General features: G+C 37.6%; 6 protein-coding genes and 2 long non-coding RNA genes across 10 annotated transcripts in view; 3 read left to right on the top strand and 5 right to left on the bottom strand.

Moving 5' to 3' along the window:
- Positions 1-1,305: 1,305 nt before the first annotated feature.
- LOC145229564 (NXPE family member 3-like) lies at positions 1,306-3,411 on the top strand. The gene is made up of 4 exons (XM_080094917.1): positions 1,306-1,463; positions 1,652-1,900; positions 2,418-3,034; positions 3,167-3,411. Exons 1-4 carry the CDS (start codon positions 1,306-1,308, stop codon positions 3,373-3,375), a joined length of 1,233 nt encoding a protein of 410 aa, XP_079951043.1. The 3' UTR covers positions 3,376-3,411.
- Positions 3,412-8,039: 4,628 nt separating this feature from the next.
- On the bottom strand, positions 8,040-9,732 carry LOC145230486 (poly(3-hydroxybutyrate) depolymerase-like). The gene has a single exon (XM_080095916.1). The coding sequence runs from the start codon at positions 9,550-9,552 to the stop codon at positions 8,551-8,553; it is 1,002 nt and encodes a 333-aa protein (XP_079952042.1). The 5' UTR covers positions 9,553-9,732; the 3' UTR covers positions 8,040-8,550.
- A 323-nt stretch (positions 9,733-10,055) lies between these two features.
- Positions 10,056-13,003, bottom strand: LOC145230485 (uncharacterized). The gene has a single exon (XM_080095915.1). The coding sequence runs from the start codon at positions 12,961-12,963 to the stop codon at positions 10,462-10,464; it is 2,502 nt and encodes an 833-aa protein (XP_079952041.1). The 5' UTR covers positions 12,964-13,003; the 3' UTR covers positions 10,056-10,461.
- A 2,055-nt stretch (positions 13,004-15,058) lies between these two features.
- Positions 15,059-15,624, bottom strand: LOC145230621 (uncharacterized). Its single transcript, XR_013860700.1, has 2 exons — positions 15,460-15,624; positions 15,059-15,209 (listed from the first exon to the last, which is right to left on the bottom strand). It is a non-coding gene; the product is annotated as an uncharacterized LOC145230621 (long non-coding RNA).
- On the top strand, positions 15,165-17,087 carry LOC145230620 (uncharacterized). Its single transcript, XR_013860699.1, has 2 exons — positions 15,165-15,230; positions 15,622-17,087. It is a non-coding gene; the product is annotated as an uncharacterized LOC145230620 (long non-coding RNA).
- A 2,015-nt stretch (positions 17,088-19,102) lies between these two features.
- Positions 19,103-19,567, top strand: LOC145229562 (uncharacterized). The gene has a single exon (XM_080094916.1). It carries the CDS (start codon positions 19,103-19,105, stop codon positions 19,565-19,567), a length of 465 nt encoding a protein of 154 aa, XP_079951042.1.
- A 945-nt stretch (positions 19,568-20,512) lies between these two features.
- The window catches only part of LOC145230748 (intermembrane lipid transfer protein VPS13D-like), a 51,991-nt gene continuing 46,179 nt past the window's right edge, over positions 20,513-26,324 (bottom strand). For all 3 annotated transcript variants that reach the window (XM_080096269.1, XM_080096271.1, XM_080096270.1), the window contains exon 81: positions 20,513-21,162. In XM_080096269.1, coding sequence (XP_079952395.1) covers positions 20,941-21,162 — 222 coding nt within the window. In that variant the 3' untranslated portion in view covers positions 20,513-20,940. The remainder of the gene's footprint in view (positions 21,163-26,324) is intronic.
- LOC145227950 (uncharacterized) lies at positions 21,170-26,315 on the bottom strand. Its single transcript, XM_080092911.1, has 8 exons — positions 24,468-26,315; positions 23,970-24,198; positions 23,509-23,641; positions 23,268-23,441; positions 22,491-22,887; positions 22,189-22,417; positions 21,734-21,866; positions 21,170-21,674 (listed from the first exon to the last, which is right to left on the bottom strand). The coding sequence occupies exons 1-8, from the start codon at positions 24,835-24,837 to the stop codon at positions 21,498-21,500; spliced, it is 1,842 nt and encodes a 613-aa protein (XP_079949037.1). The 5' UTR covers positions 24,838-26,315; the 3' UTR covers positions 21,170-21,497.

Genomic DNA, 26,324 nt, shown 5'->3' with positions numbered 1-26,324 from the left:
TTCAAAGTTGCTTTTAATGTTTTTTTCTCTCTATTGGACGGAAAATAAGGATGTCTTTCATAAGCAGGCGAAATTAATAATTTTGTTTCAAAAAATATATTTTTCTGATAATCTGCCGCTGTTTCCGAGTAATTTTATATTATTTTGGAAAATTTGATGTTGCGAAGAAGACAGATTCGTCGGTCACCCCGAAGCTAAGGCTAATTCGTGTAGTCTGTGATGACATTTTCACTTGACCTTAAACCGACTTTGATGGGCAAACGTGCACAGGTGGTGAATTAGTGCCAGCAGTTCATAGCTACATGAAATTCATGCAATGAAGAGTTTAAAGAGATATAAGTTTTAGCTTTGATTTAAAGGAATTGCATTTTTTGGTTTGCTTTATAGGTCTTGAAACTATATGGAAAGATTTGACATCTAGGCAGTTTATAAGCCAAAGATTCGTATTTTTTAGTTTAAATGAATTTCGGGCTTACATAACAACAAATTTACGTTGGTTGTGATTTCTAAAAATCAAAAATAAATGTGACAAAATAAGCGCGAGTGTAGCTAATGTTCGAATTACGTTGCGGAAACAGTGGCTGTGAATATCTGAGCTGTACACAGGCCTCGCAGGTTTTGTATTTAGTATCGGTTTAGTGTTTGTTTTACAGCACAAATTAACTGCAGGGTGCAGTTTACTATCGGTTGGGTTAGAGATGGTTTTCCATGAACCGACTCCGTTGTTTTGAATGTGTTATGATAACAGTTAAAATCAGGTTTTCCGGCTTCTGTTTTATTTGATTAAAATTATTGGAACTAAATGAAACACACATTTTGTGTGTGTGTTTATTCAGTTAGACTTACCATTTGAAGCAGCCTGAAAATGGTGTTTATACTGTATGTTGCATTAAACTATACCTCGGCTATAGTGAAGGAAAACAATATTTTTATTTTGTTTGTTTCGTGAGATAAGGATGCTTAAAGAAATCATACAAAAAGTACAGACTGACTTAGCAGCAGTTTTTGCAGTAAACCTTAACGGTGGTTGTTACTTGTTATTTTGTTTCAGGAAAAGAAATCAAAATGAGAGTTCGAATAATTTTCATGCGTTTCGTGACTCTTTTCACTGCAATGATGCTTCTATCAACCATATACTGGAAGTACACGAATGTGATTAAATCCAAATATTTCACCGGTTGGACTAGCAGTGGCAATAAGATGCCTGACGTTCAACGAAAAAATATTTTTGGAAGTTATAAATGGAGGAAATACTTGCCTGGGATTCAGCAATTTCTACACAACATTGAATCCGGGAAAATTAAAATGAATTTACCAATAACTACGTCAACAGACCCACGTCATGTCTTGGTCACTGTGGACAAAAGCACATGTACTGTCGGTGAAAAAGTGACAGGTGAAATCCAAGCCAGAGATTACAATGGTAATGACAAAATGTATGGTGGTGACTACTTTAGAGCAAGGTATACAGAACGTTTTTGAAACCTAAACCGTTGACCCATTATTTGTTTAAAAGTCATTCAAGACGTAATACATTTTGCAAAATCTGTTTGTACACCTTTATTACGCAAAAGGTCAACCCTGAAAACACAATAAAGACCTGTTCAAATAAATCATAAAGGGGTTTAAGTTGATTTTCTAATTTTCGCAGATTGATGAGAAATAATTCGAATGTGCAAGATGGAATATATGTTGACATTTTGGACCACGCCAATGGGAAATACACTTGGAGTACTGTTATGCCGTGGCCCGGTCTCTGTAAACTTGATGTAGAGCTTGTACATCCTAGCGAGGCTGTGGTTGACCTTGCGTTGAGAACAAATTCCAGATCTGCTGATATCGTCAGGTTTCTGGGTACTTATCCTTCAGGGAGCAAAGTGGAATGTGACGTGCATCTAAGGTATTGAATGCTACAGATTTTCGGATCAAAGAAGTTTGACACAATTTATAACTAAGTCAACAAAAGAAAATTCAAGACAAACAACTGTTTACGTGAGGTTTATAATTTAAAAGTAAATCTCGATTTGTCTCATTTACCAGATGTTTGATGCTTTGAAATTAAAAAACTCTGTAAAATACGAATTTGTTTTGTTACGTTTCGCCGGTGGTCAACAGTTTTAACGAGGTATAAACTAAAAAAAATTGAATCAAAAGTAACAAGAGCGAAAATATACGGCAGTAATAAAACGAAAACTAAAGAAATGGACTAATGCAAAAACCAAACAAAAGTTGTAAGAGCGGTTAAGAAAATATAATGATAATGTGTGAAATAAAAGTGAACAACAAACAAGTACCATTGTAAGAATTTTTTAAAAAATGCCTTTAATTTTGCGTGTTATCTGTTGCTTAAAACGGATTGCATAATGTCATAATTGTTCCTGTAAAAAATCTGTTTTAAACTGCTTTGTTTTGTTTAGCGACAGTGTTTCCGATGTGTGCGAATTTTCAAACCCACACGTTGGCGCGTCATGGCAGTGTCGCAAACTCATCAACGAGACTTGCCCGACAAACTTAGTTTGGTCGAAAAGGATAACAATACCATCAAGATTTCCAGCCCGTAAAGAACTATACAATACAAAGATTAACCGAGAAATGCCAATTCAAAGTCAATTCATCTTCGCCAGCAAACAAACAGACAATTCTTCCCCGGATCGACCGCCGTGTAAAAAACTTATTCGAAGAGCGTCAAGCAATCTTCCAAGTGGTTATTACTTGGATGGAAAATGGAAGTTCTTGCGATGTAACATGGCATATCACAATTTGACCAACGCAATGGATTGTCTGGCCAACCGAACAATCTACTTAATTGGAGATTCCACAATGAGACAGTGGTATTCATATCTAGTCGCTGAAATGAAACTTACAGACACTGGACCTGATAATTCGGTTGCCTGGTCACAACCACGCAAAGGTCGACATGACAAAAATAACATTACAATTTATTACAAAGCTCATGGTTTGCCATTGCACAATCCCGGTCCACCAGGTAGCAAGCCATATATAGTCGACACTTTGGATGGAATGCCTTCTTCAGGTGATTTTTTGGTAGTGTTGAATATTGGTGCCCACTTTGCCCTCTATGATCCATCGGGTTTTATTCAACGGCTTGTTGCCATAAAGGATCTATAGGACAGAAATTCGGGGGTGCGGTTTTTCCTGCGAACAGGAATTAGGTTTAAACGTTTAATGACGTTTTTGCCAAGTGAATGGTATTTGTATCGGTTTGACCAGATTATGCGCGAAATGTTTGCCGATATTTCGTATGTAACGTTTATAGACACATGGGAAATTACCACCATAAGAACTCAGGAAGACATTCATTCACAAGAGATTATCGCCGAGTTTCTGTCTCTTCTATTGTCCTATTTGTGTTGACAACTTTATGCATTGGATACTTACTCTTTTCTTCATTTTGGCCCCAAAACAATGTATTACTTTTAATAATGCAGTGTTAAGTTTTTATTTTTGGTTGACTTATGCTGTTCTTTTCAGTGACTGCTTCGTTCAGTCATAAAGGTCAATGTAAGCCCATACTCGATACTAGTAATTGATGGCAAATAAAAAAATGCATTGTACAATATGACATAGTTTTACGTTTTTGAGCCCTCATTTATTCCAGCCAATATGTCAAAATTAAACATTTTAATCTTTGGGCTATTTATTTTAAACTGAACAAACACATAGCAAACTGCAAACAGCGCATTTTCCTTTTTGGAGGAGCGCCACTTTTTCACTTCGAGGAACGCCTCTTTCTAGCGTACCTCCTAAATACACTTCACTGCTTGGTAGAGCTACTAACACAAGAACTCAAACGAGAAACGGTTTACCAAATACTGATAAATGGCGTAAAGAGCGCAGTTTAATTCAATTAGCAGTGTGACTGGTATAGGGTTAGGAACTAAATTCAACATTAAGAACTGGGTTTTCGGTTGATTTTTTTGTTAACCTTATTATGAACCTCGGACCAACCCTGTTACAAAAGCTCTAACCTTCATTATATTTTGTTTCACGGCGTTCGAACTCAGGACACTCCCGGGGACGAATCCCCATCAGTTTTTTTGCGTCTGTATATGGGTCAGGCACGCCGTACCAATCGGCCAAGTTCATGACCAAAGCTGCATTTATTTTTAAGTAATTGAGCGCGGCATCTACCCGAAATTAGCCAACCTATCTTGTGTTAGTTATACTCACTGCTTAACAGACAACGCTTCCGCATTCTGCTTTACAACTGTGACAAAATAATACGTGGGTTTAAATAATGACTTACGTTGCGGAAACAGTCGCTACGTAGGTTTGATCTGTACACAGGGAGGTTTTGTGTTTGGTATGGATTTGATTTTAAAATTACAGCGGCAGAGCACAAAATATATGTGAAACTTGGAAATATATTGCCTGTTGCATTAGACATGGTTCTCCACCAACCGATTCTATATTTTGAATGCATCGACGCTGTTTATGGAAGCTGCCGATCTCTGTCTCACAACAACAGTACTATGTACTGCTTAAATGCATGTGAACATATTCTTGGTTCAGTTCTTCGTCGCCATTGTGACAGCAAGGGTAAAGAAAAGGCCCCTACACAAACAGCTTTAATTCTGCATGAAATTGGACGTGTTTACAGACTAAGAAGTCCTGACAAGATTAGTTTAATAAAAGCGGTTGTTCTGTTTAATGCCGCCCTTGTAAGGAAACCATCCAACGAGAAACAAATCAGAAAAGATCTTCGTGAAATATGCTGTCATGTTTTGGAACTTGCTTGTGCAAAACAAAAATCCGCCGATTTTACAATAGAAGTGAAAGTAATCAGTGAAAAAATGAAACAACTACGCAACTATGTTGCTAAACACTTACAGTCGCTGCATGAGCTGTGTTTGAAAGAACAGACGACAGAAACAAAAATTATAGAGGATATTCAAAACCACCTTACATGTGGATATACTGACGCAATGAAACATATCATGGACTTTTGTGTCCGCACAATGGGAAGTCCTCCATGTGAGTATGCTTTGGTTGGAATGGGTTCATTAGCAAAACGGGAAATAACGCCATATTCAGATTTTGAAAGTTTTATTGTTTTGGAAGACCTAGACTATATTTCTGACGAATCCTATTTAGCGATCCTTAACTACTTTCGATGGACAGCGGTAATATTTCAAATTGTTTTGGTTTCTATGGGTGAAACACTCACGCGGTTTATGTGCATACGATCGCTTAACAACCCAACCCATCCTGGGGGTGATTGGTTTTATGATGCTTTTACTCCATGTGGCATCTCCCCAGACGGTTTTGCCCCACAGGCAAGCAAAAATCCACTTGGGCGACAGGAAATGACTTCGGATAAACCTTGGATAACTGAATTAATCAAACCTGTCAGCAAAATGCTTTTGTATTTGAAGCCACGACAAAACCTCAAGAATGGATACCATCTTGCAGAAATGCTAACCCAGACATGCTTTGTGGCTGGAAACAAAAATGTTTATGACAGCTATTGCACAGGAGTGGAACAAGCATTTCTTCATTCAAACATGGATGCTGTTTTAACTGAGGTAAACAACGATCTGAAAACTTTTCACACATTAACACGACTTCCCTCTGTTCAAAACTTCAAGAAGTTTGACATGAAAAGAGTTATTTATCGAAGTACTACCTTGTTCATTTTGGCTATGAGAAGATTCTTTAAAGTTCGTGCTTTAGCATCATTTGATGTTGTCAGAGAGCTTGAGAGAAGACAAATTATTCCTTGCAAATTTGCTCAAGATCTTACATATGCTGTTGCGCTTGCATGCGAAGTTCGTCTTAAGATTTACAACCAACAAAACTCACAGGATGATCGGGTTGACGCCATGAAAGATAAAATGCAAACGACGATTGTATCAATAATGGGCAAACAAGCTGCCATAATGTACTTTCGAATCGCCTGTCAGATTCAGCACTACATAGGAATTTTGACAAATCGAATTCGAAAAAGTGTTTCGTACAAAGAAGAAGTATTGAAAGTTCAACTGACCGAGGTTTACATTCGCTACTCCCTGTGCCTTTATCAAGAAAGTTTGGAAATTTGTGATGTGTTTGGTTGGCTTACGAAAGAGCAGTACAAATGCGAACCACGAATAGTGTTTCTTGTTGGTTCGTGTTATTATAAACTTAAGGACTACGACAAGGGATTACTTTTCCTGCAACGAGCCGAAGCAGACTTTGTGCCTGAAACTTCAGGAAACAACAAACTTTTGTGTCAAAACATGATTATGCTTTGTTATGAGAAACAAGGAGATCAAGAAAATTCAAGCAACTGTCTTAAAAAAATGATGGTGTATCACAGGGAAGTTGGAATTTTTAAAAACTTTATTTCAAATAGAGATGAACTTACCAATCGCAAAGACTTCATTAACCACCACGTTATTGCAAAACGCGAACATTGGTTTGGCAGCTGATGTTATGATTTTTTCAAGTTCGATGAAGCTCTTGTGCACTTTGAACGTGAACTACAACTTCGATGCTTGCTCACATGCGACACTTCAAGAGATAAATCTATTGCAGCTTGTCATTTAAGCATCGCTCGCTGTTTGGTTTTCGAAAACGAAATGCGGAGGGCTGTACCTCACATTAATGCATGTAGAAACATTTATAAGGAGTGTAAAAAGGTTGGCATCAATAAACGATGTGAGGTGGAGCTTATTTTGGGTAGAACGTTTTCGACGCAAAAACTACACCAATCAGCCTTGGATTGTTACAAGCGTGAGTTACGTTTTCGTAAGGAGATAAACAACAAAAAATATTGATGCATTTCCAACAGATTTGGTAAATCTTGGAACATGTCACCAAAACATCGCCTTTGAGTACTATTTTCTGAATATGTTTCAGGATAGCTTCGGTCATGCTAAACAGGCTGAAACAAATTATCTGCTTGCAAACGTTCCTGATGCAATCTTACAGGGTTGTCGGACTGTTATTGAAACATGTAAAACTCGTTTGTAAAGTAGTTTCAATAGATTAAAATTTTTGTCGTCTAAAAAGTATGCTTCGATGTTCTCTTTATTTTAAAAAAAATGCTTTTACCATGTTGTTTGAAGTCACGCTAGACCAGGGTTCTTCAACGGGGGCGATGGTGACAATTTTGGAAGTTGGGGGACGATTTAACTTCAAAAGAGGGTGATTTCAACATTACTGATTGTATAAATATGTACCATAACTGTGAGACTCAGCTAACTTTGACTTACAAGTAGATATAATTCGTCTTGCAAACAAACACCAGGGACAATGGACACATTAGATTAAACGTGCTGCTATTTGAATACATTGTGATCTCGAAACCAAGGTTAGGCATTTAATTAGCCACATGGGACACTTTATTGCGGCTATGTATAGTGACAGCCCATACTTTCAAATACAACGGCAACAATCTTCACCTTGAACTTTTTTCGCTTTTACTCTACCTAAAGGCCTACAAGCGCTCCCCAAACCGCGAAGTATTTGCATCATTTAGGATTCATCTCTGCCGAGTAATGCTCTATTGTTGTCAACAAAAGAAAGCGATTGTTTGCGCATAATCGTAATATTGTTTTGTCTATGATGTAACAAATTGTTCTCAGATGCGTTTGAATTGCGTGAAATGGACCTTGCGTGTTGTAGTAGCAATTAAATTAGGTGTTGACTGAAGCTTTCGCTGTGCTAGGTGAATCTAACCACCCAAATCTGCTCAAAAGGCCGAAATTTTATACAAATAACAATCTCATAGGGGGGCGATTAGGAGTCCGTGCCTTGGAAAGCGGGCGATTGAGCTAAAAAGGTTGAAGAACCCTGCGCTACACTAAATTAGAGAAAAAAGACGGAAACAAGTTTAAAAATAAAAATTAGGCGTTTGATCTTCTTCTACCGAAGTTTATTTTTCCAGAAACAAGTCCTTATTTTTTTTTCTTTAAACAAAACTGCATCACAAGTCCCTATTGCAACGGCCTATCGGTAAGTATATACTTTTGTATGTTAAAATATAAACCAAACCTATCTTGGTCATATTTTTTACTATCTGTGGAGCATCAACACAAATTTAAGCTACATTTATTGCGCCTATCAAAGTTGCAGCAACAAAACTTCGATCAGTAACAGTGTAAACAAGTTGAAAATAAGGTTGGAAATTTTCCGTATGACACGTTTCTCGTTGTATTTTCGGCAATTATAGTTGGCAATCAATAAGCATTCCAACAAAGGCACCATTGTAAAAGTATATACAGGTCATTTTTATTGTCATGTAAAAAACATGTGACAAAAATGACTGTGTGGACAAAAATTAGAGTTTATCAGTGGTCCTAAACCAAAATATTGTGTTTCTCGCATGTTACATTGTGTGTTCCATCCCTGAGGCCCAACTCAATTGTATAGACTAACAGGAGAAAAGTCGACATATTTTATTATTTATATAAAATCTAAAGGAAAATGTTTACACAAAAAAACAATTTAACGTTACTACCTTGGTTTCACTAATTTTGTATTGACGATTATTTATTTACAAATTCTGCCACAGGTTGTATGTTACAGACTGAAACTGAGAATGATTTACAAAATAGTAATCCCAGTTAGGTGTTGAACAAGTTTCATAATTACTAGTATCTGTGGCCCTTGTTTAGTTGCGTATAACGGACCTGTGGTTCCCATCCAATCCCAGCAACCAAATGGATTAACATCTGGAATAATCTTTGCTTGTGGATACAAAATTATCATGTTGTTTGCTTCGGCAACTTCGTTATATCCAGTATAAAGCACATAGTCCTCACCGATGGTTGATACACCTTGCGTGCAGCCATGCAATGCAACGTGCAGCTTACATCTAATTGACCGTGATTTGCATTGGTCAGGAACAAACACATAAGCTATCTCGTCCATACCGATAGCTGTCAGATTGACCCAAGTTAACAATGTTTCACTAATGTTGAATCTAAGTGGTGCTGTGGATGTAGTTTCCATTTGAGGTTCAATAATATTCGTCTCGATGTGGTTTAAAATCTTGAAAGCCGCATTGTATGCACAATTGTTTATCAACTTTACGTGATCGACTTCGCATTCTGCACCATAGTTCATGGTAGGAAAGCAGTGCACGCTTCTTATTTCTTCAAAATGTATATTCGAGTCTTTAACAAACTTGGTGTAGAACTGTCTTGTTTTTTCCACTACTTCTGGTACAATTAAAGTATCCAGGCTTCCAGCAAGCAAAAATACTTTTGTGGATTTAAGTTGTTCCAATGAATCGATTTGACCTTTTTCTGATAGCCCTTCTGCTATTGCCTGAATTTTTGTAACGTTGATAATTTGAGGATTGGCCAGCTCTGGGAATGTACGTTCACTTTCAGGAACTGACCACGCACAATGGTATGGGCCCCCGGATATAACTCCAACGCCTCTAAAAGTTGCCGAGTAAGACACATGCATTTGTACTGCCATGTAGCCTCCAGATGAGAAACCACTAATTGTAATGTGATCTTGGTCCACATTATATGAAGGAAGTTGAAATTGTGCTTCCAGTGAACAGCAGCAGAGAAAAATGCAAGCTTGCAAATTCATTGTTTTTTTGTCACAAAACTGTTTCTACAAAGTTTTACAAGCGGCTGAAATTTGCAAATTACAAAAACATTAATACTGCCATCTGATTTTAAACCTGGAAAACCAATTGGTTTGTGTAACTACTATTATGCCTGTCCCCACTTCTATCGTTTTTTTTTATCAATACCCTCTAAAGCTATATCAGTTGCTGAAATCAAACCGTTGACAAAGTAGAGAGTTGTGTGAAACTGGCGCCGAATGACGTCGGGAAGACGTCGCGTATTGGTGCCAAAAACCTGCAAGCCAGTCCTAATTTTATACACAGGAGGTGGAAGTAAACACACTAAGTAAAGAAACCCTGCATTTACAGTAACTAACCCTTTGTTTAGTGCACGATGAGGCAAAACAACATTGGAAACTGGAGCGACTTTATTGGTCCAGAATCCAAGAAACGTTGTCGGAATTTTATGTTTATTTATTTTCTATTAACTACGTAATTATGTTAAACATAAACAGAATCACGAATATTAACGTACAACAAATTTTAGAAGCACAAGTGCATAAATTAGTCTTCATAACAACTTTTTCCAAAACACAAGCAAGACTAATAAGCCTGTTGGTTGGTATGCTGCCCTGATCACTTCCTGTCAGCTATGTTACCCAGCCACGCAGTTACGCTGTTAGGAAGACCGTAATGCTACAACTACCGTAGTAGGAAAAAAGTGCTACCACAGTGTGGATCAGGAGTAAACAACCTATGGTTTTGGAAACATGTCTAGTTAACGTATATATCTAAATGTTAGCTTTCATTCGTTTCTGTGAACACATTGGCAACCGTTCGTACAATCCTGTAAACATGTTTGTCAAGTCGACCGACAATAAAAAGATCATTGTACGTTTCTAAAAAGTATCAAAAAAACGTCAACACCTTTACAAGTGTGCTTCGCTCGCTTGAATAACAGTCCGACAAACCTGCAAGATTGCATCAGGAACCCTTGCCAGCAGGTAATTCGCTTCAGCCTGTTTGGCATGACTATAGCTATCTTTAACTTTTTTAAGGTAAAAACTTTCAAAAGCAATATTTAGATGGCACGTTCCAAGACTTAGAAAATCCCAGGGATAGATGTCAACCTCATTTGTTACTATCTCCTTGCGAAAATGCAACTCACGCTTGTAACAATCCAAAGCTGATTGGTGCAGTTTTTGAGCCGTGAACGTTCTGCCCAAAATAAACTCCACCTTACATAGTTTATTGATGCCAACCTTCCAACACAGTTCCTTATAAATGCTCCTGCATGCATTAATGTGAGGTACAGCCCTCTGCATTTCGTTTTTAAAAACCAAACAGAGAGCAATGCTTAGATGACAAGCTGCAATAGATTTATCTCTTGAAGCGTCGCATGTGAGCAAGCATCGAAGTTGTAGTTCACGTTCAAAGTGCACAAGAGCTTCATCGACCCTTAGAATATTATAACACCAGCTGCCAAAGAAATGTTCGCGTTTTGCAATAACGTGGTGGTTGATGAAGTCTTTGCGATTGGTAAGTTCATCTTTTTTGATATAAAATGTCTTGTAAAAGTTTAAATTTTCGCCCGGGAGATCCATCATTGTTTTGATGCTCTTGAACAACTTCTCAATTACAACGTTCCCAACTCCTTGTTTCCCGTAGCAAAGCATAATCATCTTTTGACACAAAAGTTTGTCGTTTCCTGAAGTTTCAGGCACAAAGTCTGCTTCTGCTCGTTGCAGAAACAGTAATCCCTTGTCGTAGTCCTTAAGTTTATAATAACACGACCCAACAAGAAACATTATTTGTGGCTCGCATTTGAATTGCTCTTTCGTCAGCCAACCAAACACATCACACATTTCCAAACTTTCTTGATAAAGACACAGGGAGTAGCGAATGTAAACCTCGGTCAGTTGAACTTTCAATATTTCCTTTTTGTACGAAACACTTGTTCGAATTCGATTTGTCAAAATTCCTATGTAGTGCTGAATCTGACAGGCGATTCGAAAGTACATTATGGCAGCTTGCTTGCCCATTATTGATACAATTGTCGTTTGCATTTTATCTTTCATGGTGTCAACCCGATCATCCTGTGAGTTTTGTTGGTTGTAAATCTTAAGACGAACTTCGCATGCAAGCGCAACAGCATATACAAGATCTTGGGCAAATTTGTAAGGAATAATTTGTCTTCTCTCAAGCTCTCTGACAACATCAAATGATGCTAAAGCACGAACTTTAAAGAATCTTCTCATAGCCAAGATGAACAAGGTAGTGCTTCGATAAATAACTCTTTTCATGTCAAACTTCTTGAAGTCTTGTACAGACGGAAGTCGTGTTAATGTGTGAAGAGGTTTTAGATATTTGCCAATTTCCATTATTGCAGCATCCATGTCTGATCGCAAAAATGCTTGTTCCACTCCTGCGCAATAGCTGTCATAAACATTTTTGTTTCCAGCCACAAAGCATGTCTGGGTTAGCATTTCTGCAAGATGGTACCCATTCTTGAGGTTTTGTCGTGGCTTCAAATACAAAAGCATTTTACTGACCGGTTTGATTAATTCAGTTATCCAAGGTTTATCCAAAGTCATTTCCTGTCGCCCAAGTGGATTTTTGCTTGCCTGTGGGGCAAAACCGTCTGGGGAGATGCCACATGGAGTAAAAGCATCATAAAACCAATCACCCCCAGGATGAGTTGGGTTGTTAAGAGATCGTATGCACATAAACCGTGTGAGTGTTTCACCCATACAAACCAAAACAATTTGAAATATTACCGCCGTCCATCGAAAATAGTTAAGGATCGCTGAATAGGATTCGTCAGAAATATAGTCTAGGTCTTCCAAAACAATGAAACTTTCAAAATCTGAATATGGCGTTATTTCCCGTTTTGCTAATGACCCCATTCCAATCAAAGCATACTCGCATGGAGGACTTCCAATTGCGTGGACACAAAAGTCCATGATATGTTTCATTGCATCAATATATCCACATGTTAGATGGTTTTGAATATCCTCCAAGATTGCTGCTCTTGGTTCATTCAAACACAACTCATGAACTGGTTTTAAGTGTATTAAGTTTTCAGCAACATAGTTACGTAGTTGTTTCATTTTTTCACTGATTGCTTTCACTTCTATTGTAAAATCGGCGGATTTTTGTTTTGCACCAGCAAGTTCCAAAATGTGACAGCATATTTCACAAAGATCGTTTCTAATTTGATTCTCGTTGGATGGTTTCCTTACAAGGGCGGCATTAAACAGAACAACCGCTTTTATTAAACTAATCTTGTCAGGACTTCTTAGTCTGTATACACGTCCAATTTCATGCAGAATTAAAGCTGTTTGTGCAGGGACCTTTTCTCTACCCTTGCTGTCACAATGGCGACGAAGAACTGAACCAAGAATATGTTCACATGCATTCAAGCAGTACATAGTCCTGTTGTTGTGAGGCAGAGATCGGCAGCTTCCATAAACAGCATCAACACATTCAAAATATAATATTGGTTGATGAAGAACCATTTTTAGTAATTTACCTTCCAAGTACTAAGCAAAGTTCTACACAAGACAAATATATTTAACAAAAAATAGACATTTCCATACAAGCGATATAGGTTACAGAACAGACCCAGTGCGCATCGATTAAGTTTTTAGACCATTGGGTCCTTAAATAGAATCATTTCTTCGCTTGTTTATTCAAAACATGCGATTTGTTACATGACCATTGATTTTAAGTCTGCTTCAGTGGTTACTGTGGTTGGTAATGTCACGATCACGCCTGTTACGTCATTTTAAATGCTAACTCTTCCAATTTCGGAAAGGAATACACCCGGAAACGCAAAGAAAATCTAAACTACTCTTATTTTTATAAAAGTTTGGTTGTTGTTAAAAGCTCGTTAAATCTTCATTACATTTGGTATCAGCTTTATGAGGTTTCATATCAGCGAAACCACATCAGATTTGGATAGACTACATTACGAACTTAGGCTCAATCGCTCCTAGGGGACAGCTCGATGTACCAACGGTTTGAAAAGGAATCCACCCAAGACGCCCGACCAATCCATCAAATTTCGGACATTAGTGCCGCTTCATCGTTTTGCAATGGACGCTACTCTTTTCGGATGGCCTTTGTTATAATATAATTATTTTTCATGGTATCACGCTGTTCTTGCGCCTTTCGCTTGTTGCTTGCATTCGTCATTCATTGCTCTGAAGAAGTCCTACCGTTCTGGTGGACGAAACGTCAGCGAAAATACAAGTTATGGATAGAAACAACTAGTATTTTTGTTTAACATTAACACCAGTTGAACGACATTTTTGTTAAATATGCAACCTGGTGGACGAAAACGCCTGTACAGCACTCCCACAGAAGTTGCGGAATTAGAATTGGCAGTTTCACACATTTGGCCACAAAAACTTTCAGGTGGTGATGTTAAACCCCGATCAACCTTATGCCTCGTTTTGTCTTATACTATAAGACTGCGTCCCTTTTTTTATTAAGAAACGCCACAAACCCTCCAATACTATGGTCGAACTATAATACACAAAAAATATACACATAGGCAACTCGCACTTCACCACTAACTAAACTAGACCACAGACTGAATACATGCCCAACACGAAAACAACATTGACCACATGACGCCTTGCAAAAGACTGACTTAAACTCGTGACACAAAACCCTGTTGACATAGGTTTGAACAATCGCATAACCACGTGACAAATAAGGCTAACGACAGAGTGTATGAGCGTTAAGCTTGGTAAAAATTGAAACATGCTGAAAATTCAAACCTAAGCTTGGTAAAAATTCAAACCAAGACTTTTGGTTCGGCCGTATCAACCGAATCATTTATGACGTCACGCGAAGTCGTTCCTTATGCTTTTTACATGAAAACACAAGTATGTCCACCAAGCAATTAGTGCAAAATAGTTCTGTGAAATTAACATTCGCTCAATCAAGATTGCCATCAACATACTGTATTCATTTCCGGTATGTTGCGAATCATATTACCTTTGTTTATTTGTTTTCTGTACCGGCACTACGTTTGTTTTATTTTATGGTTTTTCTTAAAGAGCCCCGGCACCGGAAAATTATTTTTTAATATGTTGTTTGTCGTATTTTTATAAACACGATTTCAAATTTAAAACCACAAAAATCGATGTTACTAGTCAAATATTTATGTTTTAAATCTAAAAACACTGACACCTTGCGGATATTTTGTCACTGAGCTCAAACGCCATGTGACGTCACCTCGTACCAACTTGGTTTGGAGCTTGTTTGTAGTCGGTGGTTGTTAACGTTCTGCGACGCCAATTACGTTAGTTAGTTTAGGTATTTTGGTGTTTAAACGTTTTCATTTTTATACTCAAGTGTGAAAAAATGCCTGCAGTGTGTTCTTTGTATGGTTGCAATTCAAGAGGAAATCAAAAGGCCAGCAATATGACACTTTTTCGCTTTCCAAATATAAAGCGATTGCGGTCAGCTTGGATTAAATTTGTTAACGTGAAAAAAGGGACCAACGAAATACAGTGTTCTTTGTAGCCTACATTTCACAGATGAATGTTTCACAAATAAAATGCAGCAGACAGGGGTATGGCAAAAGTTCTGGTGTTAAAGCCAAATGCCATTCCATGTATTCATTAGAACAGTCTTCTTCAGCAAGAAATGGCATTGAGAGCAGCTGCAAGAAAAGTAGCACATGGTATGCTTTAATTAACTGTTTTCTGATATAATCTCATTTAACATTATAGTCTTTAATATTACCATTATGTCATACTAATTTAGTTTATTGTCATGCCATTTACTTGGTAATAACAAAAAAGTGTGGTTATGAAAAAAAGGTGTGATAATATCAATACATTTTCATTTGGGAACCACCCAATCTAAGCTATGAACCAAAATACATTGTGTGTAAAGGAAAACTTCTTTACCTCTTAAATGGTGTACCAGAAGTAAATTAACTGCAGATTTCCCTGGACACTCAGCTAAATTTAGTACATACACAATGATGGATGATGGATCTTTGCAACAATAAAATTGTTGCTATTAACCTTGTTAATGTATTCAGATGGTAATTTCATAATATTTTCTAGAGCAATGAAGTGGCAAACAGCAATAATATGGAAAAAGGATTCTTGGGATGCATTGAAAACATCACAAGCAAAGGATTGTTTATTAAAGCCTTTGTGACTGACAGGCATCCACAAATCATTAAATACATTAGTGAAGAATCTTCAGAAACAAAACATTATGTTTGGCATGTAGCTACAAGTATGATAGAAATAAAAGATGAGCATACACTGGTATATTTGTGTTTATGGTTTTCAATTCAGAAATCCAAAAGAAACTGACAGCACTTTCTAACAAAGCATGTTGCAAAGAGTTGGGACCTTGGGTGAAAAGCATATGCAACCACATGTATTGTTGTGCAGCAACATCACAAGGGAATTCACAACTTATAGTTGACAAGTGGCTGTCAGTCTGGCAACGTAACTCTGAAGTCTTCCCCAGCACCATTCAACAAATTTTCTGTAGGCAGTATACATGTAACGCATAGAGATTGCTGGTTGCATGTTAGTAGTTAGTACAGTAAAACTTACTCGTGACGGGTGTTAATTACCCTCATCATGATTTCCCAATTGACGTTTAAATCGATAACATGCTGCTTCTAATACACGTTGAGACATGTAGATTCAAATCCAGGATATACTTTTATACAAAGCAGACTCGGAATATTCGTTGAACTTGGCTAACTGCTGTTGCACTTACTAATTTCATGGCAGCAAACGCATGATTTTCTCTCCTCCATTATCACATAGTTAGTACATAAACACCTACAATAATTCTGTTACGTGGAAAATACCTTTTGTCAACAACAAAACACCTACCTTTTTAAGCAAACAGTTGTTATTTATTGCTTAACTGTCAACTACGTATACTACGTTAGTTTTATCAGTTGTAAACAATAAAAAAATGTACGCATCAAAGCTAAAACAAGCAATAAAAACAACAGCTGATCAACGCCATTGTTAGAAGTTGGTACGAGGTGACGTAACAATCGCTGCTACATATCAAACCAAGGTGTCGCTCGAGAGCTCATTGTTTGATTGAATATCTCGAAAACGAGAAATCATAGGACAAAAAAAATTAGTGATTCGGAATCCCTGATTTTTGGCAATTCTAAATATCTAAAATGTAGAAAAAGTCACATCGCCGCTGCCGGGGCCCTTTAATCGTTTCGAATGCAACCCACCCCGCTGCCTTGGCATTCCAGCGCGTTGCCGTAATTATAAACACCCTCGAGACTCTTCTCAATTAGCCTTACGAATAACTGCTATTTTTCCCCGTGGCTGGCTCCCCAACGTGACGGCTGTGAAAATGGGATCAGGGAGACTTGGTCGGTCGGCCTAAGAAGAACGTGTTCTTCTTACTTGGAGAAATTTTAGTACCGTTTTGTCTGTTTTTCTTGTCGTGTTTTTAAGTGCAACATTAGCCCAATTTTGTTGTCGATCACCGTGCATATTTTAGTCCGCTTTTATTACAAGAACAAAGGCCAGATTACTTATTCTATACTGTGTCTCAAAAGCATGAAGATGAGCGCGCGGTGTATTTATTGATTTCACCGGCTAGCCGTTAGAGCGCAGCGTCCTGAACCTTAGGCGCAGAAACAGTAACGCTACACTTTTTTCATTTTTTGTCATAACGGCAGATTTCTCGAGCACTCGCGGTCGCAATATATTTAGGAAAAGGAAATATACCTTGACGAAACAAGACATAGAGTTAACAACTAGAAGTTAGTTTGTTCCCTGCAAAACTATTCCTACAACAACATGGAGGATGGATTTTGTTTAGTTTCGTAAAATTACCCAGCGTGGGAATTTTTTCATAGCAATTTATTACGTCACAAACAAGACTAAAACAAATTGCACGCGAATAATTGCCTTGTTACAGGTGACTTAAAATCGTTGCTCATTTAGGCACAAGATATTACATAAGATTGTAGGAATAGTTCAAGCTCCTCGCAGTCTCTTCAAAATTGCTCTGCGGAACGCTAAGGAACCGCGGACCCTAGTTTGAGAACCGAAAAAAACAGCAAACATAATCGACTAGTTTGTGATGATTGAAACTTTAACTTTTAAGTGGACATGTCGATGTTATTTATCGCGCAGTGTTTGTGACGTGCTTGCGTTTAATTCTTTTTTCCTTTGTTTATGTACTACGTGGTACGTGCATTAGTGTTATTTACCTTGATAAAGGCGACCTGTATAGGACGTCGAAACGTCGAAGTAATAATACATTTGCCAGAAGATCTATAAACTAGATCCATCGATATGTTTTCAGAAAAGTTAGTCATGGAGTTAAAATGTAGGAAATTTTTAGAAATCGTATTGGCAAAGATAGAAGCATTGACCCGTTGAAGAGTTAAATATTAGTAAAAAGCAGAGAGTTCTGGAGAAAAAACAGTAAAGGTTTTGCCCGTCTTTGACCTCATTCCCGTCAAAAAAAAGAAAATAAATCATATGATATAAATTAACTTTTTCTAATTTCAGCCACCTTACAGGGCGTAACAATGAATGTATGACCCAATGGCAGCTGTGGCATAGACTGTTTTTCTGTTACTACCCGTGACACAAATATCATTATGCCTTTTACATTTTCAGAGAAAGGCAAACCAGGTAAAATACTCACGGCGGGTAAGAATTTCGTCAGAAATTAGTCAACTGAAAGAAAATTTAAAAGGAAAAGGAAGTTTGTCGATTATCCGCGTATTTAAGTGGGACATTTTAACCGCACTCCGCCGCTTTTGCGCTAATAATTAATCGGAGGCATGATAAACAGATGTGAGAAACCATAGGCTTATTCAGCAGCCGAAACCGAAAGGATAAAATTTACAACGGTTTACAATGATTTCACGCTATGTAATGTATTAATAAAGTAACACAGGTGCGGTTGAGCAGGAAAAACGGTAAAAGCGTGCATATGTAGTGGTATAGGGAAAACATGGCTTTAGTTCAAAAAACTTGAATAAAACAATATATTTAAATATTTTGTTTTTATTAGAAACTCATGCCAGCATGTTCATAAAACTTTTAATACTTGGTGTATTGTTTGAATGTTGCTTGTCAGACAGAATTTCCTCCTTTGGGCCGTACAATGTTGACCCCATCAGGCATATAACAATCAGTGGATTCTCATCAGGAGGTTACATGGCAGTTCAAATGCATGTCTCATACTCTGCAACCTTTTCGGGTCTCGGAGTTATAGCAGGAGGACCTTATCATTACGCAACAACAGTACCAGAAAACGAAAGAATTTTTCCCAATCTTACATATCCCAGTGTAATCAACGTAACCAAGGCGCAACTGCTAGCGATGGAGTTATCGGAGACAAGTCAAATAGATCCTTTAGAGAACCTTAACTTAGATAAAGTGTTTCTTTTAACTGGAAGCTTCGACACAATAATAGTACCCGAAGTTGTGATAAAGACGAAACAGTTTTACAGCAAATTTGTCAATGCAACGAACATAAGGCTGGAATACATTGAAAGCGTGCATGGTTTTCCTACCATGAACTATGGTGGTAATTGCAACGTTCAGAAGCTTCATTGAAACGGACGTTGTTAACGCAACAAGGGTAAACACATCGTCTAACCTCCACAGGTTTAACATCACTGAAATTTTGCAAGCTGAAAAAAAATTGACAGATATTGGTATGGACGAAGTTATGTGTATATTTGTCCCCAATCAGTGTGAAAATGCAAAAACAAGATGCAAACTGCATGTTGCTTTGCACGGATGCACACAAGGCGTATCAACAATCGGAGAAGATTTTGTGCGCAATACCGGATACAATGAAGTTGCTGTCAAAAACAACATGATAATCTTGTATCCGCAAGCAAAGGCGATACCACATATTAATCCGATCGGTTGCTGGGATTGGATTGGGTCTACTGGCGAGTTGTTTGCTACTAAACGTGGACCGCAGATTGTGGTAATAATGAAAGTAGTGGAGCATTTGACTGGCGTATCTGTATTGTAGTTTCTACAGTGCGCAGTGATCAAACGGAGGAATGTTTTGATTCAAGTCGTCTACTGAAATAGTTAAGCTTTTTATTTCGTCTAATAAATTTTGCGCGCCGGCTAGGATGCCAACATGCTGCACTACACATAACGTTTTAACGCTGCACAGCTGTTTTGTGGCTCGTGGTGGCTTTTGTAAAACTTTGTGGCTATGTATTTTTTCCCCTGTCAACAGGAATGACCCAAACTCACGCTGAAACTTCAGACAGCATTGATTTAAAATAGCTACAAACACTACTTCATGAAACAAAACATCCATTTTATCATTTGCAAACGTTTAAACAATGGCTGTTATTATCATTATTAGTCAAAACGAGTCAAATGTATTTGCTTTCGTGTTGTCTCCGAGTAATCATGTTTTTCAACTGACATAACAATAGTGTTTCCTAAGTTACCAATTGAGATTTTGCTCATTTTAAACGTTGTATAACCTACCTTTTGACCAATGTTGGTGGTACAATAAAAAAACGAGAAAAAATAGTGTATTATTTTGATATATTTACTGAAGTAAATCGTAAACATGGCCCATATAGGCCCATAGGTCCACGAATCACAATTTACGCGTACGAACACTTGCTCAAATCTCCCTAGGCACACGGCATGACACATATATGCATATGGAAGTCATTATCTGGCCTGTTTTGACGTCTTGTTGTACAAATAGCCGTGCTGTAGAAGTATTACTTGCATTTCATTTTCACGCGTAGTTGTGTCAGGAACTCTTACTGAAAACTAATATTTGGCTAAATATGCAGAAGATGCAGCCCAATACTGCACAACATGATGCTTTGTGTAAAAGCATCGAGCTAAAAATGATAATGATGCTTTTTGCTGTTTAAGTAAAAAACTAGTTTTGCTGTGAAAAGGCTTTCTTCTAAATGCCCTAAATCATACCAAACCAACATTCGGTACAAAACAAACTTTAATGACAAAGTATAATATAAATTTGCGTTTCACGCTTATTCAGTGAATTAACTAAAACAAATATAATGACCACAAACACAGTTGCCACAGCATTTAAAAAAAGAAAGTTTAATTTGCGATGTATAAAACTTTTATTTGGTAATTTTACAACTGTATAGACGACGTATTGTTGTTTAGCTTTGCAAGTTTTGGCATTGTAGGTCTTAAACGAATCCCAAATGTTTTTGTATAGCTATGGCCGAAGTAAATAAATGAGGAATACTTATATATATATGCATAATTCAAAACAAAGCACTTGTACTATAAAACGCGGTGTTGTTTCGCAATCATACCATAAATAAACAAATATCATACCTCACTCAGGAGGCATACTGCAAAATGGCTTGGGAAAAAAAACAAATTTTAAATTCACACTTCGAGATCAAACGAACGATCTTCAGCTTCTTCCTCGTCAGGATCACAATCCAAGGTTTCAGTCTGCTCCGAGGCTATTGTTTTAGCATAGTTTACCTGTTGGCAAACGCGTTCGGCGACAGTGGAGGAATGGCAAACGACGCGAGGTTTGCTGACTGGACGACTGTTGACAGAACTTGACTGAGCGTGGAACGACACCGGAGCTGAACTTGAGGTCTGTGCATATGAGAAGTTATTTTAAATTTTTTCTACAATGAAATTTGCTTATTACACCGCACGAAGGGACACTTGTAGAAAACAAATCGAACCATAAGGCTGGATTCAAGCATAAGAAATACGAAGCATATGACTTCGAATTTCTTAAAAGCAACAGTAAAAACACATCAACAAGTAGAATTACAAAATATGTTTTGTTTATTATAACATTAAACGCGTTGACACACATACGAAAATGTAAAAAGAACTTTTCGATCACGCACAAACGTTAATTGTTTTAGGAACTAAAGTAGGTTACAAAATAGTTAAAACAATAAACAACAACAAAACAAAATTCATTTTAGTAGATCGTTATATTTCGCCCATAGTTTGTCAAATCCTGGATATTTTTGGCAAATTTCATCCATTTTCGCGTTGATTCGTTGACTTTGTTCGCATGAGAATACGTTTCTCCAATCACCGATCACTCCTTTACGTATGAAAGGAATCTCCCCAGGGCGTTCCTCCATACACTAAAGACATATTGTAAGTGGTAAATATTAAATAGCAAAAAATAAAAAAACATTTTTACATATTTGGAAGAATCTTTCTTCATTTTTGAAAACGATGAATGCTCAACGACATCTTGCAATAATTTCTTGTTATTTTTGGTCAGCTTTTCACTCCAACTTGCACCCAAAAAGTCAGCAAGTTTCAATATCTCTCTAAAAAGGAGGAAGAATGATTGGTTACAAAATAAACTGCAACTGCCACCAATAGTTTGATTCTAGGCGGACTATGTTTAGTGGTCGTGGTCTTTAATCAGTTTCTATATTTTATTCCAGGCAAGAACGAATCAAAATTATAACCCATGTGACTGCACGATTTTAGATTCGAATTCTTGTGTTATTTAATTTTTGCAATGGGTACGCCAGATTATTAGGCCATTGTCTTAAATTGTGGACATAAGTAGGCTATGTAAGAGAGTCAGGGCATAAACGCTTATTCCAACTGCAAGCAAAAAATGGCGTAAAAACATATATGTACCCTTCTATGTCGTTTTTCATGTCTTCGTACAACATAAAATGAATATTTTCTTGTTGCAAACTTTTTGCGTGCCACTGAGGAACCAGTTCAAAATAGTCTCCAGAATCGCAGCCTCCTTGCATAAAAACCTCAAAGAAGTCGTTGAAGCTACCGTTTGAAAAACGATAATACTCTTCGAAGCCCACAGTATGGTGGTAGAACGACACCAGACAGTCTTTGGGATTCCTTGCTACAACACAACAAAAGCATAGCACTAAAAACCACACACTATAAATGCAATATAAACCAACAACATGTCTTACCCACAAACACATACTTGGCTTTTTCATTCTGCGGTAACAAATCCCAATACAAATGACTTTTAATGGTACGTGGCCGTTGAAATTCATTTACAGCTTTTCCTCCATCAAACTCAAGAAAGGGAACGTGGAAATCCAGTTTGTCGCCTTCCTTTAATGGTTCACCATTGTTTTGCATTAAATACAGGATATTCATGAGCCAAGTGGTCCCATTCTTTGGATAAGACACAACAAAGACATCGTCGTCTTGAGCTTTGTAACTGATAGCGGAGTCAAATACCTCCTGTGTTATATGTGATACTACACGGTAGCCTTGTGGGTATGCTTCATGCTTCATCACATGATAAAACGGAATTTGGCCAATTTTTTCCATGTTAAAGTTACGTAAACCACCAATAGCCTATCTAAGCTTTACTTAGTGCCAAGTGCATCCATGTGGCTTTGAACTAGAAGACATGCACTGCAAAGAAAGTCGCGATATCAGGATGATAAGCGTAATCGATTTTAAAACAACATTGGCGAAATCGATCGTGGAACAAAGAATATGGCACGCGTGGGACGGAAGATTTTTGTTCATACAGCAACACTGTTTAGAGATCAATTCGGCGAAAAAAGGCGACATTTTATATTTATATCTTTGATTGCCTACTTTACAAAACACTGTACATGATTTGATTACAATAAATACGGTTACTCCAGAAATCATTTAAAAGATTAGGATAATATCATTTTGTAATTTGATGACTTTGTCAAAAGCAAATGCACAGTTTGTTGTCCTCATTTTAACAATTCATGGTATTTGTTCCAAAGCTTGTCGAAACCCGGATATTTCTTGCCAGTTTCTGCAAGCTTGGCATCGATTCTATCACTTTGTTCATGTGACAAAACGCTTTTCCAATCACCAACAACGCCTTTTCTTACAAAGGGTATATGGGCTGGCCGGTCTTCCAAGCACTAAAAATGATTTTAATACAATTAAGCCTTATTGATTATGTCCTCGATTCCGGCATCAGTTACTTACAAATTTTTTGACATTCCGCTTCATGACCCCAAATGAAGACAACTCAATGACGGTTTGAAGTAATTCCGAATTGTTTGCTTCTAATTTCTGCCGGCATTTGGGTCCAAGAAAATCAGCCATCTTAAGAATTTCTCTGTTAGCAGAAGTGTTACGAATTAGTACTAAATATTCACGCTTCATTTAAACCGATTAAACGTCCACAAAACACTGTTTGCCATTCTGAAAAACTTTACTTTCGTGGTTTTACGCACTAGTCTCGATTGAAAGCTTTGTGTAAGCATTCAAAGTCTCACATTGTGGTTAAGTACTGCCACGTTATGTGTTTGATTTTCTGAAACACAAAGGCTCGCGCCACACCACTTTGAAACGTTGGGTAGCGAACACAAGTTGGTCACATATCTTCGGCATATTAACCAGCCTAGCTGTGGACGCAATAACCAGAGCAAGTTCCAAACACTTACCCTCTTATGTCATTCTTCATGTCTTCGTACAGCATAAAATGCACGTTGTTGTGTTGCAAACTCTTGGCGTGCCATTGTGCAACCATTTCAAAATAGTCGCCAGAATCGCAGCGTCCCTCCATAAAAACCTCGAAAAAATCGTCAAAACTTCCATCGGCAAAATGATAATATTCGTCAAAACCAATGGTGTGGTTGTAAAATGAGACTAAACAATCTTTCGGGTTGCGCGCTGAAAAAGAAGAGTTTGTTGGCGAAAAGATTCGGCTTGGGGGTGTCTAGGTAATGTAGTATAAGTTACAATCTTTAAATGTTAGGTGTGCTCTGCCTGTACCAATACCTTATTTCATAAGCCATATACGAAGCTTTGGAATCGCATAAATATTTTACTTAAATCCAATCCAACCTCAACCACGGGTTAAAACGATTTTCCCCAAGGACTGACAGACCACAACAAGCCGTCCTCCAGTTTAAAACAATATTGTAGACACAAGTACTTACCTACGAACACGTACTTGGTTTTAGGATTGTGCGGCACCATATTATAATACATATGCGTCTTTATTACGCGCGGTCTTGAAAATTCGTTGGCCCGGTCACCACCGTCAAACTCGAGAAAAGGAATGTGAAAATGCATATTGTCACCATCATCCAATGGTTTGCCGTTGTTCTTGATCAAATACAAAATGTTCATCATCCAAGTGGTTCCATTCTTTGGGTACGATGCAATAAACGTGTCATCGTCCACTGGTTGGTAACTGATTGCTGATTCAAATTTGGCCTGATCAATAATAGAAACCACAGGGTAGCCTTCTGGAAAGGCAGGGTGCTGAACTATCGCGTAGTGAGGCCTTTTTCTCCCTTCTGACATAACTGCTGCCGGATTTCTAACACTGCTTAATGACAATTTCAGCCTTTAGCTACACCTGCTAATACAAATCGAAGCTAATAGGCCTACTACCATTTAAACCCCAGTTTAGGCAAACTTTTTACACTTTCACATCAAATGGTGTTTGAAACGCAACGAAGCGTGTAAAAAAAGAGAAAAAGTGATCCGTTTGCTTGCCGAGTCATGAGGTCTGACGTTGCAGCGTAGAAGTGCTAGTTCCGCATGGCTACACACAAACAACTCAGCTAATTCTACCTGCGGCTAACGCTGACGTAACTAAAATTCTCGCAACAATAGGTAACCCCGGTATGACCCGCTTGTAACTGCATAAGGTTTTGGTGTCTGCGACTGTAGCTTACTGATTTCAACAACTGAAAGTTTTAGCAGATTGAACAGTTTCCTGACACAAACAAATTAAAGTGATCAAGTACTTCCTTTCCTACAAAAAATCGACTAAGGAAAATATCATTCTGGCAGAACAGCGCTGCGTAACTGTGGTAAACCACAACTGCTACCGGCCATCAGTACGAAGTGCTGTATAGCGGTTCATAGAAAACTTGTTGTACAGGGAAATGATAAGATTTGTAAGAATGAACTGCTGTTTGGTGCATGAATTAAAATCGTTTACTCTTTAATCGGACGAATGCACTACTTTCTTTAAAAAAAGGTTGAACAAAAAAGTTGAAATGTTACTTCCTCACATAGACTTTTTCTCACCACATGAAGTAGGCTAATTGCCGTATTTGCGGAAATGTCAGCAACACAACATGCTGACAAAAAAGTAATACAACGACCTAAATGCAAGCTGCACAAAAACAGCATACTAAAAGCTTTTGCAATAAAAATGGTAATCCGTTCCGGCGATTCAACGGTGTGTTCATCTTATTGCTCGGCTTGTGTTTTATGTGTAAAAAAAATGTAATCCAACTGTGATCGTACGCCGTGAGTGTGTGAAATCGCGGTATAATTTTTTACACGGAACGAAAAAAAGTTAAAGAGCATTGTGTCATCAGACTACTAAAGTTCACAGCTCTTCCTATTTTGGGCGACAATGGTAAATTTATATTTTGCATGTGTAGCAATGATACTCATAAAAATGTTTACACGTGTTATAAAATATACCTTACACCTTCGTTTCTTACACCTGCATGGAATGTAAAATTACCTGCATATAATGCTTTTTGTTGAAATAACAACATTATAGTATTTGTTTTAGGCCAAACATCAGTCATTCTTGCTTTTTGTTCAAACAGGACTGTCATGCCGACAGTGTGTGTCTTGAATGCCATTTATTTCTATCATAGATGAAGGTTGCAACAATATATTTCTATTCGGACAAAGATTTTTAAAAAGTTTTCAGTTAGATTGTAACGAACAAGTCGAGTTATTGATATCAACGTTTACCCATTTAAGGGTCAAAATACAGTGGGCTACCACTTGCAAATTATGTTATATAACCAAACCACACA

This window comes from Phallusia mammillata, chromosome 5 (assembly GCF_965637545.1).
Source record: "Phallusia mammillata chromosome 5, kaPhaMamm4.hap1.1, whole genome shotgun sequence".
Taxonomy (NCBI): domain Eukaryota; kingdom Metazoa; phylum Chordata; class Ascidiacea; order Phlebobranchia; family Ascidiidae; genus Phallusia; species Phallusia mammillata.
The sequence above is the reverse complement of the archived record's forward strand: the minus strand, read 5'-3'. Positions and strand labels throughout refer to the sequence as shown.